This window comes from Ischnura elegans, chromosome 3, assembly GCF_921293095.1.
Source record: "Ischnura elegans chromosome 3, ioIscEleg1.1, whole genome shotgun sequence".
NCBI lineage: Eukaryota > Metazoa > Arthropoda > Insecta > Odonata > Coenagrionidae > Ischnura > Ischnura elegans.
Window position 1 is genome coordinate 36,123,215 of NC_060248.1, and position 17,639 is coordinate 36,140,853.

Genomic DNA, 17,639 nt, shown 5'->3' on the forward strand with positions numbered 1-17,639 from the left:
ACTAAATTCAGTTATTAAAGTGGTAAAAAAAAAATTATTTAATTTGTAGTTTTGACCGACTTATCAATTGTTGTGTTACTATAACTCCTAAAAGCATGTCCATAGGAAAGAGATGAATTTTTTGTTTGAAATTATCCTTTTTTTAATGGTCTATATGTTAACCCCGCCTGAGACGAATCCAAAGAACCATATCTCATTGAAATCGGTGCAGCCGTTCTCGAGTTATAAGTGTTCTAACTAACACGATTTTCAACTTTCTTTTATATATATAGATAATTTACTTAATAGGTACCTCAGTCACATCAGAAAGTGTGTTGAGTCAAAATATAGCATCTTCCGCGTAGACCTACGTAATTTATAAACTGAAAGTAGTTTGGTTAAAGAATTATGGCGCGACTGTTTTTTTTACACGACCGGGCAAAATGCGTATTTTGCCCATGATATGTGCATATATGATAACAAACGATTTTTGTTAAAGTTAATCTTTATTTGTTGAAATTAGTACATTTATAGGTGATACAGATATAAAGGTACACGGCAGGTCGCGCGGCGTAATTTGTACTCCACTGGTGACGGGTCATGGCCAACTCTAATACGTTTAAAGTTGGCCATGGACGGGTTCATCTTGCTGATCCAAAAAATTAGCTACAATAATACCTCGAACTTTGAAAACTCGCAATACAGGCAGTCAAAGTACATTGTAAGAATACACGAGACCATTATAGCCCAGAATGTACGTACAATGTCGAAATCCTTGGTTTTCAAAGATTGACGTATTTTATACGCCAGCGCGCCCGGTCCAGGGTTATCAACTTTTATTTCATCCTATTTGTTAGTTGAAATTATATTTCAGAATGGTTCTTTTAGCACTGCTACTGAGGTAAACTGGTAGGTACTGAGGTATGTACTGAGTAAGTAAACTCCCTTTGGAGTAATGTGAATTACAAGTGTTCAAGATATATGGCATTTTATATTCGCTTTGTGTTCTTATTAATTATGCCTGTACGCATATTGTTGCTTGCCGCGAGCCTTTAATGGTATGTGCTCTTGCAAGAGTGGTTTTCATTTTTAATGTGGAAGTTGGTCAGTATAAGCAAAGAAAAAATTAACATTTTAGCGCACACCAACCCTTGTAGTCATCGTAGCTCTGCGTTTGTAATGACACTGCTAAAATACCTAAACGCCATAATGATGATAAAAAAATTGTCTCATGTCAATGATTGCTGCAATTATAATTAATGATAAACTTGATGCCGTATAATCACAATGAAGACAACAAAAAATAATGCCATGCCGCAGTCTTGAACCACGGTCCTTCGGGTGAGATATATCCTTCGATACGCGCACGCTACCACTACCCCAACCGACCCATCACGTAATGATGGACATTTTGTATTTATATATATAACTTGTAAAAAGTCACGCATGAAAATTAATTAATTACAGCCTAACTAACGCCCTAATTGAAAAAGATGCAGCAAGGTACGCGGTCTCCCCTTGTTAGCCTTAACGTCTCGCATTTCTATGGAGCGTTGAACCTGTCCTCCTTATTCAAAAATTCAGTAACCATAATTACATCAAAGTTTGGTGTACCATTTATAAATCGTTGGAATTTTCCTTCTCCCAACCAAGATTATCTTTTCTTGAACCCATCCTGGACAGCGAACCATTGCAACAACCAGCGAGCTCGGAAATAAGGCTAACATCCCATGATTCTAGTTGCGAAGGGCGAACGTTCCGGCCGGCGTGAATACATACGCAACGAATATGTCTTGCAGCAAACGTCTGAAATAGGTTTATTAGTTTGACTCGGTTCTTACAACAAAAGTTTTGGCATGATAAACGGCATTGTGTCAAAATATACCCAGCGAAAAATAAATGCCATCATGCCTTTATTAAAGATTCAATGTGCTATTCGTACTACTCTTTCCAAACTTGAAGTTGACACGTAAATGAATATTAATATATTACGCAATGATGAAGTCGTTTACTCAAAAGAGAAGCAGCCACATATATATTCTGAAGATATTTTATGACAGCAAAAAACGGATACCCTCAAATTCTGTAATTTTTCTATGCAATAATAGTGGTATAACTAAACGGTGTAGAAGGTGCCTTCTGCTACTGCCTTGTGACGTCACGGCCAATATTCAACATGGACACCCGTTTTCGCGGCCTTTGAATTTTTCCATATTTCAGACGGTCATCTCGAATAAAGTATTCACTATTAGGATTTAAACTGTGGTTTTACGACATTATGTTATTCTGAACTCTAATTTAAAAAATGTGTTTGGTACATTTGAAACACTAGTGCACTTCCCTATATATGAAATAACTCATAGCTACTTCCTTATTATCTTGCTCATAGTTCCAGTTGCTATCTGAATTTTCCGCTATTGTTAACATTTCTTTGTCATAATTGCCAAGTGAAGGGTTTTTTCCCGCATATAATTCTGTATCTGAATTTGCTGTTTTTTTGTGCGAATGAGAAAAAGGTTTTATTATGAAATCCAACGAATATTTTTAACGGCTCAACTTAAATATGACAATTGTGTTGAGGTCGTTATTTTTATACTAAATTCTCTTTATAATATTCTTTCTCTTTGATCTTGTAAACCTGCCGGTCTAATATTGTTCTGGGCTAAAATGAAATTTCGCTTGTGAGGTCTTTAAATCAACGACAAAAGCCGCGGAACTTTCATCCTAATCCACTTTTTTATTTATTTTGAAACTGATTCTTTTGATGCTGAATTCTTGTGCTTATTTTATAATTTTTAATCTTCAACCCTCCTTTCGTAATGGAGCAACGAAGTTAAAACTGGGTCTAATTAACTTCGTAATCAAATTTCTGGACTTGAAGTAAAACTTCTGATATTCTAGCATAACTGCTGCTCATTTGCAGTAATACCAGAGGTCTTGCGTTTTACTGGTTCGCCTCTTGCTCTTTGGTTTTGTTAGTGTTGGTGTGAAAACAGCGTGGTGAATCTTTTAATTTTATAAGTTTCATTATTAGATGATTATTTTTTGTGGGTTAATTAGATAAGTCTTTTGTTTAAAAAAATATATTAACTACGAAAGTTTCATCCACTGCAGCTATCATCCAGTGTGCCCTCTATAACCATTATCTATGTGAGATAAAAATGGCGCACTACCACAACAATAAGCACGACGCGTGCGGAACATGCGGGTTGATTCGCAAAATTCTCCATGTAAACCCGCTTTAAACGGTTGAACCTGAACGGTTCCATCGTAAAATGAAAATAAGGATATCGTTGCCAAATTTTTTAAAAGTTGCCAAGTTTATTGTCTAAATTGTTAATTGTCTAAAAAAAGTTGAGTTTCGAAGGCTTTTAAAAGAAAATGTTTTAAGTCCCTTACAACGTTACTTCTAATAGGAATAATGTAACAATTAATGTTGACAATGGGAAAAAAACAATGAGTCAAGCGATAATTGACAACAAAACTAAAATGTACAACAATTGTTGCTGACGGCACGGAACAGAAAATAGATGAGTATGGTTGTGAAAAGAGTGGTGTTAAGGTGTGCGTGTCGTCGCTCCCAAGGTTTTCGCCGAAGAATTTATAAAGTGTGTTGGCAATCTGTTTGTAAATTAACTAGATTTTTGAAATAACGGGATGAAGTAAACGTTACAGCCTTTCATAATAAACTGATATTTTGAAATCAACGCGCACAGGTCTTAGGCAGCAGAAGCACTATCCGTAAAGAATGAGTTTACAATGCCCTGACGCCCCTTTTCTCGGTGGAATTGCAATCGTCTGTGAAATAATTTTTTCAACGCATCAGAGCAATACGATTACAAAAAGGCTATTCGGGCTTCCAGCCGGTTGGTCTCCCCCCATTCTGCTAAAAATTGAGGCAGCCCCCCGAATAGCCTTTTTCGAATATATTCGCCGGGAAAGCATCACATTTTACTTCAATACGATTACAGTTTCCTTTACTTTTATGATCTCCCTTAAAACATGACAGTTTGGCATTACAAATGAGATATATATTTTAATCAGTAAGAATATCATTATTCTTATTCTAATGCCTCTGATTTCTCTTCAACTGCCCATATTTGTTAATCCCCAAAACTTTTCATTGCAGGTTACTCTTTAGGTGAATTAGAGCAACGTGAAGTACTAATTTGTCCCTTCTGTTTTCGACTCACCCAAATATGAAGCAATCTTGAATTATAAGCTTTTATTGTGCTCCATTCCTTTAGAATCGCCTCTAAAATGTGAAATTTAACCATTTCTTTAGAGATTTTTTTCTTTCACTTTTAATTTAGCTACACTCGTCCAGATAATATTCAGTATGACTTTCCTGAAATTTATTATTGCTGATCTGGTTTTTTCTGTTCCTGAACTTCTATTTTTCTTTCCTGTATTACTCAAAATACTGAACCCTTAGTCTAACGTAAGTGCCCTGTAAGGTTTTGTGCATTATCGCTAAAGAACTCTTAAATAAATATATTTTCTTTATAAATTTCAAAGAGAAATCATTAGTGTTTCTTGGAGTGGGATCAACAATACGTGACCTCAACCACTACAGAAATTTATTACTAATTTACAAATCAAATGATTCAACAATGACCTTATCCTCTTGACGAGCAGTTTTTCAGGTCCCTTTGAGTTATTCACTGCAGCTCTTCCTTATTTTGAAGGACTAAACAACTTTTCGAACTCTTGAATTTTTATTAGCGAAATGGATAAAAGGGACTTGACGTGATGTGGAAGCAATTACGAATCATTTATTTTCCTCGCAACGTTTATTAAACCCAACCATATTGTACACTTAATTTTTCATCGTTAAAAGTTAAATTCCTTGTACCCTGGTACCCTGAGTTGAACCCTTGATAATGACACAGTAAGTGTCGAAACCGGTTGGCTTTAATAATCGTTATGTGGAAAATTACTATGTAGTTATTACACCCACCATCAAGACGAATTACTACCAAGTTGAGCCACAGCGATTGAGTCAAAAGAGGACATACGTTGCTCATGACAGTCGAAATGATTAATCGGCTCTTTGATGTTTCCGTGTCGACAGCCGCACGTCTATTGAACGGAAATGCCAGAAGCCTAAGAGAATGAACACCGTTATTGACGCCATCACACCCATTCAGCTTCATAGGGATTCGCTTTGAGTGGAATTGTCGCCAGGAACGAATAATAAAAGGTAAAACACGTGTGTAGATATCTCATCTTAGGTAATGTACACATATAATGTAATTAAACTAATTTTGATTAGGCATAACCATGAAATCATCTTTTTGCGATCTATTTACCAACAGTGTTACAATTATTAAACGAAAAGTCAAAAGTTTTCAAAAAGGGCGTAAATAATATCTGGGAGTCCTTAACTGCACATTCAAACACACTAAAATATGTGGTTTTTTCCGCGTCGAAGTCAGAAATCAGCTGCAACTTTCCTCTCGAGTTAAATTGCGTGACCGACCCAAGGTTTGGGTGGAACTTTACTTTTGGTTTTAAATTTTGAAGTAGTGAGTAAAACCAAATTTTTATCAGATGCGATTACATAAAAGTGAAGTTCTTAAAAATTCTAATATATATTTCTTTAGCACATACCTATGTATTATGTGCAGACAACTACCTAGTTTCACTTTAAGTAAATAAAAACGAAAACTTGTGTTTATGGGCTTACAAATGATGTGAAAACTTTCAGTGTATGATCCTAATTGATCCTATTGGGGATGGGTTGGAGGTCAGATGCATACTTAAACTGGATTCCTGCCTGAATCCCATGAGAAGAACCGCTGTTCTGAATTTAACGTATAATTGCGTGAATGTGAAATTCATATTATAATTCCTTTAGAGAGCAACTTTTTTGTGATTTTTAACTCTCAGTGATCCAAGCCATAACGCAATTTAATTTTTTTTGGATGGGCGAAGAAAAAATTGACTTTTAGACCTTACTTTTCAGATTAAAAAATTTTAAATTTTTTAAAAGGACATAAGTTATCTTAAAGTCCTCACCAGTAAAATTGTTCACCTATTGAATGAAGAGGCCGATTTTGTATTAGTTGATTAACGTCGCATTTCGACTAAACTAAGTTTTTCGATTGTTGAAAGTGGTATTAAAAGTATCGTAAATAAAATTTAACCCATTTCCAGCCATAAAAATTTCTGCTTGCAATTGCGAATATATTTATATACGTTGCTTTTTTGGTCGTCTTTAGTAAACCAGTTAAATATTTCGGTTATATGTACATGAACGTTTTCCTTCATAAAAGCTCGTGGCCACTGTGGGTGGTAACGAGGTAGGAATGTAATATTTTTCAATTTCTGAGAGTGATCTAAGGGTGATAGAGAGGATGAATCTTTAGGGCAATTTTTTTGCGAAAGTAAGTTAAAATAATGCATGCTATTACATTTCCTGTTTACTTTAATGACATTTGCATGGAATTTATAGCCAGTAGACGTACATATTGGATATCCTTTTGGCACACGTCTCTTCCCATCAGTGGGTTTATTTTGACTGGCTTCAAAATTTTGCTAACAAGTGGATTAAGATATAACAAGCTTCAAAAACATATTAGTGGCAAATAAGACAACGATAGGGAGAGCGGATGCTCTTCAAGAGCCTCGTAAGCTCAGAATGGTAGGATGTATCCATGCGGCTATGGTAGGATGATATAGGTTAAAATTCGTGCAAAAGTTCTTTTTCACTAAGACCCTAGTTCTTTTTACCCCTTACGACCTCAACTATCCACTCCTATCCTGACGGCATCTTTTTTTTACCCTTCCACGGTTCTCTCGCACCTCTATCGTGTGATTGCTCGTCGAAGTGAGGGGGTCGTCCGAGGGGGTGAAATGATTTCGGCCCTAATTTGCAAGACCGAAAACGGTCTTCTCTTTCAGAAAGACTTCTCGAACAAGGCTGACCCTGGAACACTGGACGAAAAAAGTGAAAAATAAAAACTAAATGCTAGAAGCGTCGTCGGCTCCTTTTATTTCCCCCCGGCCATGCACGTTCTAATTATACCCGTCATCCTCGCTACTGCTGTTTTTTTTTCATTTGCCTGATCTCCTGTTTTTTTTTCTTCTTTCCATTGCATCTGCGGCTGTGGCTCTTTCAACCCGTAGCCGCCTGGTCGAGCGACTGGACAACATGAAGAGGAATGCCATGGGCAACGGGACGAGTCAGTGCGTCCTTTGCGGTGACTCGTTCGGCATGTTAGGAGCCCCCTCACTCCTCTGCCACGACTGTAAAAAGGTAATGATCAACTGCACATACCATCATCACTCGTCCATCATTGCACTGGGCTTGTTATTTTTGTAACTTTTTTTTTAGCTCTAGTCATCCTTATTTCTGTTTTCATACATGTTTATGAAATTTCAATATGTAAGTCTCTCGGTTGCGCCGGAGGCCGCAGAGGGAACGCGAGGAAGGGAATTAAAGAATTAATACCAAAAATCCGGTCTTTTGCATAACCCCACTTTATTCGCGTTCAGGTACAACCATCCCGCAAGTCGTCCCGAAACCAACTCCCAACGTCGTGTTTTCTTCCCACCAACGCATCCGTTAGCTTGCATTTCCCAGCTTTTCCTCACCGGATGCAGGTGTGGTGGGAGGAAGGCATTATGTATCTGCATGCTCTACAGCTAACCATGGTGGGAATGCAAGTCAGCGTGACACTTACAAATATTTATTTCTCTGAGTTAGCATTTTAATTGTTGTTTGTTGATTTTTTTATACGTTTCAGTTTTTGGATCTTAAAACAGAGAATACATGTGTATAAACTCCTCTCGGGATACCACGCGGGCAAGATTATGCAAGAGCGCCGACGTTGCGGGTACCGACTCGTTACACACTCTCACGGCATTCTCATTTGTAGCCGTGAGAATGGGTAACGAGTCGGTACCCGAAACGTCGCGTCGGCGCTCTTACATAATCTTACCCGCGCGGTATCCCGAGAAGAGTCTAAACATATTGTTCGCCGGGAAAATGTAAAATCTTACATAGAGAATACAAGTGCTTTTAAGATTCAAGTCGCTAATTAATTTCGACCCAGCTTGAAAACCAACCCGGAACAACAAGTTCAATCATATGTTTCACTGTTGAATCTGTTGGTGTGGGCCGAAAAATTAAGTTGTTTTTTTGTTAGTGACTCATGTCCAGGGGCGGATTTAGGGGGGTAATAGGGGTCATACCCCAGCCACCCACTAAATTTGGTTTGAAATTGAATCGAATGACCAAAAATATCCAAAATTTCTTCCGTGTACCACTAAATTTTCGGCACGCAATGCCACTATCAAGGTACACCCACTTCACACTTCGCAAAGCAAGAACCTTGAGAATGTCATTACCTGGTGAAATCTTGGTTAATAGCGTGTTTTAAGTATATTTTGTGGAAAATTTCAACTGGGTTATTTCAATATTGAGTAAGCAGTTGCGCCAAAACTTATGAACAAAATGCGTTCCGTACACTTGGTCGAAAGTCAAAAATTACAAAAATATACAGGTATTACATCATCTACGGGCCAAAATCTTGCATTGCATGCTGCTCTGCCGACTGACATAGATTCGCCGAGTGATGTACCTTAAGGTCATCTAAATATTTTAAAAATATTATTGATACTAATGAATGAAAACGAAATTGCGAAATCTAAATACTTCCCTCAAAACAAAAAAATTGATACGATATGATTAAATGATAATGTAAATTGAGCGAACTCAGTGTCTTAGAAAAAGGGTAACCAACGGAAGTCGAAGAGGAAATTTTGGCGGGTTTTCAAAGGTCGCAAGTCCCTGTAATTTGAAAATTTCATGGAAATGACATGCTTTTCGCGTATCGCACCAACATCCTTAAATGGAGCATCGACTTCGTTCCAGTCTCAGTTTCCGTCGCGAGGTCTGGTGAGAGTTTCCCGCCCTATATCCGCAAAAAAAAACTCCGCCACATGAATGGACGTGGCGGCGGTCGAAAGGGAGAGAGAGTGGACTCTCAGCCTTTAATCTTGCTTGCTTTTTCCGAGCGCCGCTATTCCGGCGCCGATTCAACAGGGCTCTCATCGCATCCGGAAGGAAAAACACTCGCCCCCGCTTCCACTGCTCCGAGCCAAAGCTTTCACTCCACCGAGAGGAGACGAGAACTTCCCATGATCACCGTGGAAGTCGGGCTGAAATGACGGAATAAACGTCAATTGCGTGGGACGTTAGTGATTCATGTAATGATTTTACGTGTAACTATTCTTTGAAAGGATACATTTGAAATATTTTTGGCAAATTTTAAGCTCGATAACTTGCAATATTTTGAATCATCTGACTTATAAATAAAAAATTTTACTTTGCCTCAATAAAAAAGCACCTCACGGATATAACCGAGCCTCAAGATCTTAAATCATTATTTCACAGCATTTATCCTTCAAGTCACAGGATATTATTCTCCCATATGGTCCATCGCAGTTCCCTCCAATCTCACCTCTCCTCACAGTGTATCTAGTTTCTTCGTCATAATTGTGAAACACAGAGTTCCCCGCTTCTGTAACATGCCTACAAGCTCGAGTCTACCTTCTCTGTCAATCCTTGATATCTGCTGTCAAAGAATTAAAGTAGATTTAAAATTTGTGTAATATTTCTAATCCTGCCACGTGAACGGCAGAGAAATATACAAGAATTACCGTGAGAAAAAAATTCCCCTGGACCGGGAATCGAACCACGGACCTTTGGCTTTCCGGGTACTGCGCAGACCACTACGCTATCCATGTTCTCCCTCGCGTTGCCATCCTTGATGGACCGCGAGGGCCTAACACCTAGCACCATGAGCCTCGGTATAATTGCCATGGAAAGGTCCGTGGTTCGATTCGCGGTCCAGGGGAATTTTTTCTCATGGCATTCTTGTAGATTTAAAATTTGTTTTCAATATTCTAAATTCACCAATTGATTATCCTGATTTGTTTTCCTCTGTTAACATCAGAGTCCCTAGTCGACTCACACGTACGCATTCCTAACTCCATACGCCTATCCCACGTTAAGCGCTCACACTACCACTGCCTTTACTCCTTGCTGAAACCTTGCTGGATAGTATTGATCCGATTTTTCTGCCCTGAAACTCATTTTTCAATCTCACCATGACCCATTCCACGGTGAATAAATAAACCTTTCCACGTATCTCGTATTTGTGTTCTTTACTATTTTTACTCTCTACTCTTTGTTTTGACTATTTACGTTCATAATTCATGCTTATTACTGCGTCACAATAAATTGGCGGAAATTCTGTATATGAGCAATTACTTTAATAAATTAATAAATTCACCTAATCACGAAGTGGAAATGGCATAGTTGTTTGGTCTGAAGCATGCGTTTATGCGTTACCCGTAGATATTGTCAGATAGGTTAAGTCTGCATGAAACATCTTTTAAAAATCAACGGGAATTTGTAGAAAATGTTTCAATATTTATTTATTAGTCAGATATATATTTATCACCACTTAATAAATCGTCTCTGCAGACAATAATAGATATCAAAAAGGTTTTTCGAGCGTCATATTTCGGCGTCGCCGCTGATTCAACAGGGTGCTCGTCGCGTCCGGAAGGAAAAACACTCGCCTCCGTTTCCCCTGCTCCGTACCAAAGCTTTCACTCGGTCGAGTAGACCCGAGCCCTTCCCATTATCACCCACGCTGCTCTGTGGAAGCTGGGAGAAAATGACTGCATTAACAAATATTGTGCAGGACTTATTCATACATTCAATGATTCAGCGTGTTCTTGTCGCCAACATTTGTCACTCCTGCACTGCTCTGCTTTGCGATTTAATATTAATATCTCTTCCGATGTTTTGTCACCTTGTAGCATCGATCATATTCTTAGAATATGTGCCTTTGTATATAACATTTGCGGCGTAGTAGTAATTTTAACAGTTTTTTTATTAATGTAGTTGGAGTAGCGTCGGTTGAAGTCAAGTGATGTACTCAAGCTACCTATTATTTACGTAAAAGTGGCCAAAAAAATTTAAACAAAAGAAAACATAATTAGGAATCACATATGAGTGTAATTTTACACCTTAGCACAATGAAAACGTCATAAGTGATTCTTTTAAAGGTATATACAGTAGTTAACTTGACTAGTTTCAACACTGGTTCCAACCGATGCACACTGAACAGTTGACGACACACCATGACTAAATATTTACAATCTAAGTGGTAAATCCTTTAAAAAAATGTATTTATTTATTAACAAAAGATATGTAAGGCTCGAAATGACGAATGTAAAAGCCGGAAAGTTGCAAAAATTTACATAATTTGTCGGTAAGTAATAAATGAAGTCGGTGTAGTGGCTTTTGTTTTGCGATGTTGGTACCAGAGATCCCGGCGACCATTTTCCTAGTTTCAGGTAGATTTTTGTAAATATTTCATCATGAACTTATATTTTCCCGGACATATTTAGGTTGGTCACAAAATTTTGCTTCTAATGAATGCCGTCACAACAGCGTCTTGATACAAACGGCTTCACTGGCTCGAAAAAAAACTTATTTCTCCATAAGAGCCCACGTTACATTATCCTAATTTGACCGTGAAATATCTCAAAAACGGCACATGATAATTAATTTTTATTTGGATAATTTAAAGTGCGTATTTCAAAGAATATGTGGCCAAATTTTTATCAAATTTTTTATACTCTTATCGAGGCGCCCTAATTACCTTAAGAACATGTTGGAGTGTATTTTTCAAACCCTTATCACGTGAAAATTACTGCGGAAATGATGCAGAAATGAAAAAACGTTGTCATTTCCACAATCCTCCGTTTCTAATCATCATATTTTCGCCAAATTTTTTTTATAATTCCTCTGTCATTTCCTCGCAGTGTTGCAGTTAATTAATGTATAAAAATTGTATGCGCTTGCCATTTATTAATGTGTTCATCTCGAGAATAAAAATTCATTGTTCAACTCCTGTACTGTCCCGCTTGTCGTGCGGCGTAATATCTCTTCTTATTTATTGTCACCTTAACACTTTGAGCATGTACATACACGGGAGTGTCTCTTGGCGTAGCCAGGATTTTGAAATAAGGGGGCTCACCGGAGATTTCTGGGTCCTTCCGGGATGTATGAAAAACACCCCAGAGCAAAGGCAAGTCCTACCCCAGGAAAATTTCGGGATTTTTGGTGCAGAAAACGTGATTTTTAGGACTCAAAAACATTACAATATATAATAAGAACAGTAGTTTTTTAGAGTATTTATTAAAAGTTATTTATTGATGCCATCATTCTCGTTTTTGGCACTTCTCTTAAAGGCTCAAGGGGGGGGGGGGGGGTTATAACCCGGAAACCCCCTCCCGCGACTACGCTACTGGTCCCTTGATATGCTTCACCATTGAACCAGTTGGTTACGCCATCAGCACGAGCCACTGACGTAGCGCTGTTTATATTTTCACCTGAGGAGTCCATGCCCGATATGGTCGTTTCGATTCGGGCATATGCTGCACGTCTCAAAAGGCGTGTTTCAGTAGTGGTCAAAGCAAACTCCTCATGACTCCCTTATTAGTTATGGTAATGGAGCCAAAATATTCCATAGCAACACATCTACTGTTTACGTGAGCGAATTCTAACCCCCAATCGTTATGGTAAAACAGCATATAAATAACAACTTGTATTAAGGGTGTTTTCAAAAATGTCTATTATTCAGTTGACTGAATTTTGAGTGCAATTGATGACGAAAGAGAACGAGCCCATATAAAAAGTTACTATGGCCAACGGTAGAGACATCTATCGGTCATCATTATCGATCAAAGCCGCGTTAATGATTTTGCAGCTATGGTTAACTTTCGAAAATGTCAGGGGCCAGAGTTGAATGTGGGACTAACTGCCTTAACGCTAAAGTGTTTCCAGGGGCTTAATTATACATTTATGCTGTTGAAGGCTAAACGCCTTTATCGAGCGCCTTAACTTATATGCATTCTGTATCTTATGATATTTTTCGATTCTAACAGTTACAGAGTTTGCTCTTCCCGTTCAAGTAGCGCTGAAATTCATTTTTAAGGGCGGTTTACACGGTAAATAAACCCGTATGAGCTAATATCTGAGTGTATGAACACGTGGATTAACACGGAATTTTACCGTGTAACCACCCATCTTATGCGAACGCATAGGACCGAACAGGAAATATAAACTGTTCTAATTTGGTTCATGCGTTCGTATCGCACAGTGGCGGAAAAAATTAACGCAAAGCTTGTTGGCGTCTGACAGCGGCCAGTTCAGGAACTACTTGTCTTCCAAATTTTGCCCTCGTAATGCTCTCATACAACCGGGAGTTTTAAAATCAATATATCCCTTATACCGGGGAAATAATCATACCTGTCGCATTATGACTAGGCGCAAAAGATCCAGCTGCGAATTCTTCGCCATATTCTCCGAAGTATGCTTCGCCCTCGACTCACCTACAATAGAATCTACTCTCGTCGGGACATCAGCGGACATAGCCGACATATTGGGCATTGAGACTGCCTTAAAACCCAATCGTTCCGGTGTAGTGGGTAAAGTATAACTCTACGAATCAGAGGTTCCACGGATCAAGTCTCAGTGATGGATGACTTGATGCTGCACACACACACACACACACATTTTAAACATTTTTCTGATCTTAAAACTTCGCAATACCTATCAACAGGTCCATAAGATGTTGCATGGCTATTGAATTATCACGCGCTTATTTATTTGTTGAAATTCAACTACTATATTGCATAACAATTTGGGCAGTTGACTGTGGAGTGAATTTTGACTACCATTTCCGCGTCGTCCAATCCAGCTTCAAGGCCCCTAACATTAGCTGTATGTGCAATGTGTCACTACCTACTACTTCTCCCTCAGTTTGATGTACATCGATGTTCCGTTCCGGTCCACCAAAATTGTTCACGCATTTACACGTTAACTCGTAGGAGATAATGTACCAGGTAAACAGGCCTTTACAGAAAATTTTAAATTTTAGTAACTGTCGTGATACGTAAACTTGTTCAACGCATTTATGTTAGGGCTACGTGTGTACGATAAATCATTATACTCTCCTTAATGACTTCTAGCGTGAAACATAACTTATATAGATCAAAGTATTTCCTCCTGTGCTTGGACCCGAAGGTTGTTTGATAATATGAGGGTAGAGCTCTCCATAAAGTTAATTAATGTGGGGTTAATATTTCACCTGCAGGTCAGGGTGGCCAGTCCATAGACCACATCGAAATAAGAGAATTTTAGTTCGGAGTAGCGGGATGTGCTTGAGCCAGATTTGAACCAGGGTTTCTTCGATTTGGAAATGAGAAATATAATCTGGTGGGTGAAGACAATGACGTTCTTTACTTCGCAATGTAGGGTAAACTACGAAAACATTGGATTTGTAACAGTGGATTCATGTATATACAGCCCATATTTTTATATGCTTCACGCCCCATGCTTACGACAGAATAAATATAAAATATCTTTTAGGTCGTCTATGTGTTGACGTTGAAATATATTACTATTTTTCGTTTGACTTTTTCCTTTTTCATAAAATAGAATCCCTCCGAATATTTCCATTTATCTGAAAACATATTTTCTATTGGATATAAAAATGGAATAAAAAGTCCCTTTCTTTATTATTAAAAAAAATATTTGTTATTCAAAGACTAGAATTCGATATGTCCTATTGAGTTTCATTGTTACGTATATTATTCATCTGTCCTGTTTTAGTTTCAAGGATAAGCAAATCAAAAATGTTGAGTTGCAATTAAATGGAGGTATATGCTTCGGATGTTTTATGTTACAGCGGTTACGAAACACGTGTTACATGTTCAGCGACTGTGACCCGTTTGATTTCATCAGTTAATGAAAGATTTTTTGTGAAATGCGCGTGGTAAAATTTACATTAACTTGGATTTTCCTATTTTATTTCATGTGAACAATATGGAGATAAACGAGGAATGTCTTTGATCATTGAAATATTAATTCCCTCCCCGTAAATTTCTGAGAATGAGTGGGAGTGTCATGATAACGCCTTCAATCATGATAATTTTAATCGCCACTTATTAAGCAGTGTTCTTGGAAATTAATCAAGTTTATTTGCGGAATATCAATTACGAGTGAAAGCTATTCATTAGAAAAATATATGGGCAAGTAAATTGCTGGGAATTTTACAGTTTGGGTGAACTCCGAAGGCTGAAAAATAGGTGTAATATTCACTCTTGTGGTGTCACCAGTTAATAAATAATTAATCGCGATTTTTGTGCAATCTCCTTATGTGATTTTAATGGTGTTGAAATAATAATGACGTTAATAACAGTATTGTCAAGGATCATGATTTCCGAAATGGCGCAGCAAATTGTTTATCCCCTGAAAAAAATATCAAGAAAGGCAATCGATGAAGTTAACGCTCTAATTAGTGAAAGCAGGAAAATGTCCATTTTATTACCCCTTAATAGGACTGATGAGAAAACCAGACGCATTCAACTTTCCGTGTTCGCTCCCTTCATCCGTTGGTTAATTGACTCATTTCCCAATCTCTCTCTCTCTCTCCCTCTCTCTATTTCTTTCTCTCCCAACTCTCTCTTTTCCTAATACGACCAATGGTATGAAACGTAACGTGTCCCTCTCCAGTTCCCCCTATGAGCACAATTTCAAACCAAAAACTTCAAAGGAAGCAGCGCCGCTAAAACGCGCCAAATTTATTTGCTGGCTTTAAATTATTAGTTGAAGTTTTCAACCAGAGAAAATATGTAGAAAAGGAATTTAATGTATCAAAGTGATGATAGAAACTTCAACAATCTTGATGGTACAACGATCCTTTGTTTTTATCCCTGTTACCAAGGCGCCAACTCAACCAAAACACTAAATAATCAAAAAGCAACTAAAACATACAACAAACGAACTTCAAAAAAATGAAGCAAAATAAATTTTTTTATAAAAAATACATAAAAGTGATGTGAGTCATTCATCTAAGTTACAGTTTATGTCGCTGAAACGCAAAAGGCAAAAATAATAGAGGTATAGAAATTACACTTTCATATCATGGGCTACGGAAACATGAACTTACTTGGAAAACACAGTGACTTATCCCTTTTTGAAATTTCTATCGTCCCCGTGAAATATTAGATGACGCCTGTTTAATTTTTGTAATAAGTTGTAATTTGTAATAAACCTGGATTGTACCATTCGACTAAAAAATACGAATACCTCGTGAGAAGTTGCCGGAGTCATTAACTTGGAGAATATCGAGAGATAGCGGCCCAAGTCTTTTATCTTTCATTGTATGCAGAGATGATTCATTAAGCAGTAGGAAGTATTACTCTGACTGGTAAACTAATGTTAACATTGTCAATTAATGTCAGTATATTGAAATTTTAAATTTTATTATACCGGTGAAACTCCTTTTGCCTAACTACGTTCCTTATTGTACACGTTTTTCATTATCCTCTTCACCTACTATGAGAATGTATAGGCAACCATCACCTCATCCTTATTATTCCGGTGATGTAGCTTATGCATTATACCAATAGGCGTTAAATACCCGACTCTAAAACATCTACTTTCTCCTACCACCATCTAAACTCCTTCTTCCTCTTAGACTTCTCCATCGAGAGCAGTTACCTTTTGTCTACAACCCGTCTGATTATTTTTTCACCCTTTCCTGTTCATTGTTCGTCCCTTCTCCCCCATCCTTTAGCCTTAGCCTTTGTAACATGCCAGGTAGCCGGAATCCTTAATCAACCACCCGTAACGGTGGCGCGGCGTTTCGTTCCCCCGTATTGCAGCCCGGCCGACACGTGCAGTCCGACTGAAGGTGAGCGCTCTCTCCGGACAGCCACGGACGGAATTCCCGAGATTCTCCGGATCCCCCATCCCTTCCGAAAGCCTTTGTCTTCTGAGAAAGAATCACCCACAGACGCGAGCTTTTCTTCGAGAAAAAAATGGGTCCTCTCAAGAAAGGTTGGATGATGCTGGTCTAATATTTAACAGGCCCGTACCATTCAGTAAAAAAATAATACTTCGCGAGAAGTTGCCGGAAGCATTTATTTGGGGAATAAACCTCACATTTAATTTATCACTGCTTGGAGAGGTGATGATTCTCTCGATTATTATGCAACGATTAATTAAACTCTCACTTTTACCCTTACTTTATAAAGTCTCGTCCGGAGTTACTCTATGTTAACATAAGTTTGGCCTATATTTTTCAACGTTACATCAATCTTTTTAACCTTAATTCCTCTACTTATTTAAAAAGGTGCTGATACATCACAGCTAAAAGAATGTTCCAGACGTTATATATGTGTCGTTTCAACTGCAGTTTCAAGGTTAGGTAAATTACTTGCTTGCAAGGGCAATTTGGTGTGTTTCAGGTGATGAAAAATAGTGTACGTTTTCAAGAGTTGGCTCAAAATATGTTAACACTGTAATCAAAACCAGGAGAACTAAAAATCACCCCCGTGAAAGATTGGATGATGCCTGCCGACCCAACTCGGACCACTCGACTAAAACAAACTACAAATACCTCGTGATAATTTCATGGAGTCATTAATTTAGGGAATAACCTTTTGTTTATTTATAAATCCCTCAGAGATTATTTATTGAGTGGTAATAAGTATTACTCGGACAATTAATGACTCCTATTATTTCGTTATAATATTTTCCATTAAAATCCGTGTACTTAAAA

General features: G+C 37.9%; 1 protein-coding gene across 2 annotated transcripts in view; it reads left to right on the forward strand.

Moving 5' to 3' along the window:
* The window catches only part of LOC124155661 (rabphilin-3A), a 340,415-nt gene that overhangs the window by 273,283 nt on the left and 49,493 nt on the right, over positions 1-17,639 (forward strand). For both annotated transcript variants that reach the window (XM_046529670.1, XM_046529669.1), the window contains exon 5: positions 7,111-7,240. In XM_046529670.1, the coding sequence (XP_046385626.1) occupies positions 7,111-7,240 (130 nt within the window). The remainder of the gene's footprint in view (positions 1-7,110; positions 7,241-17,639) is intronic.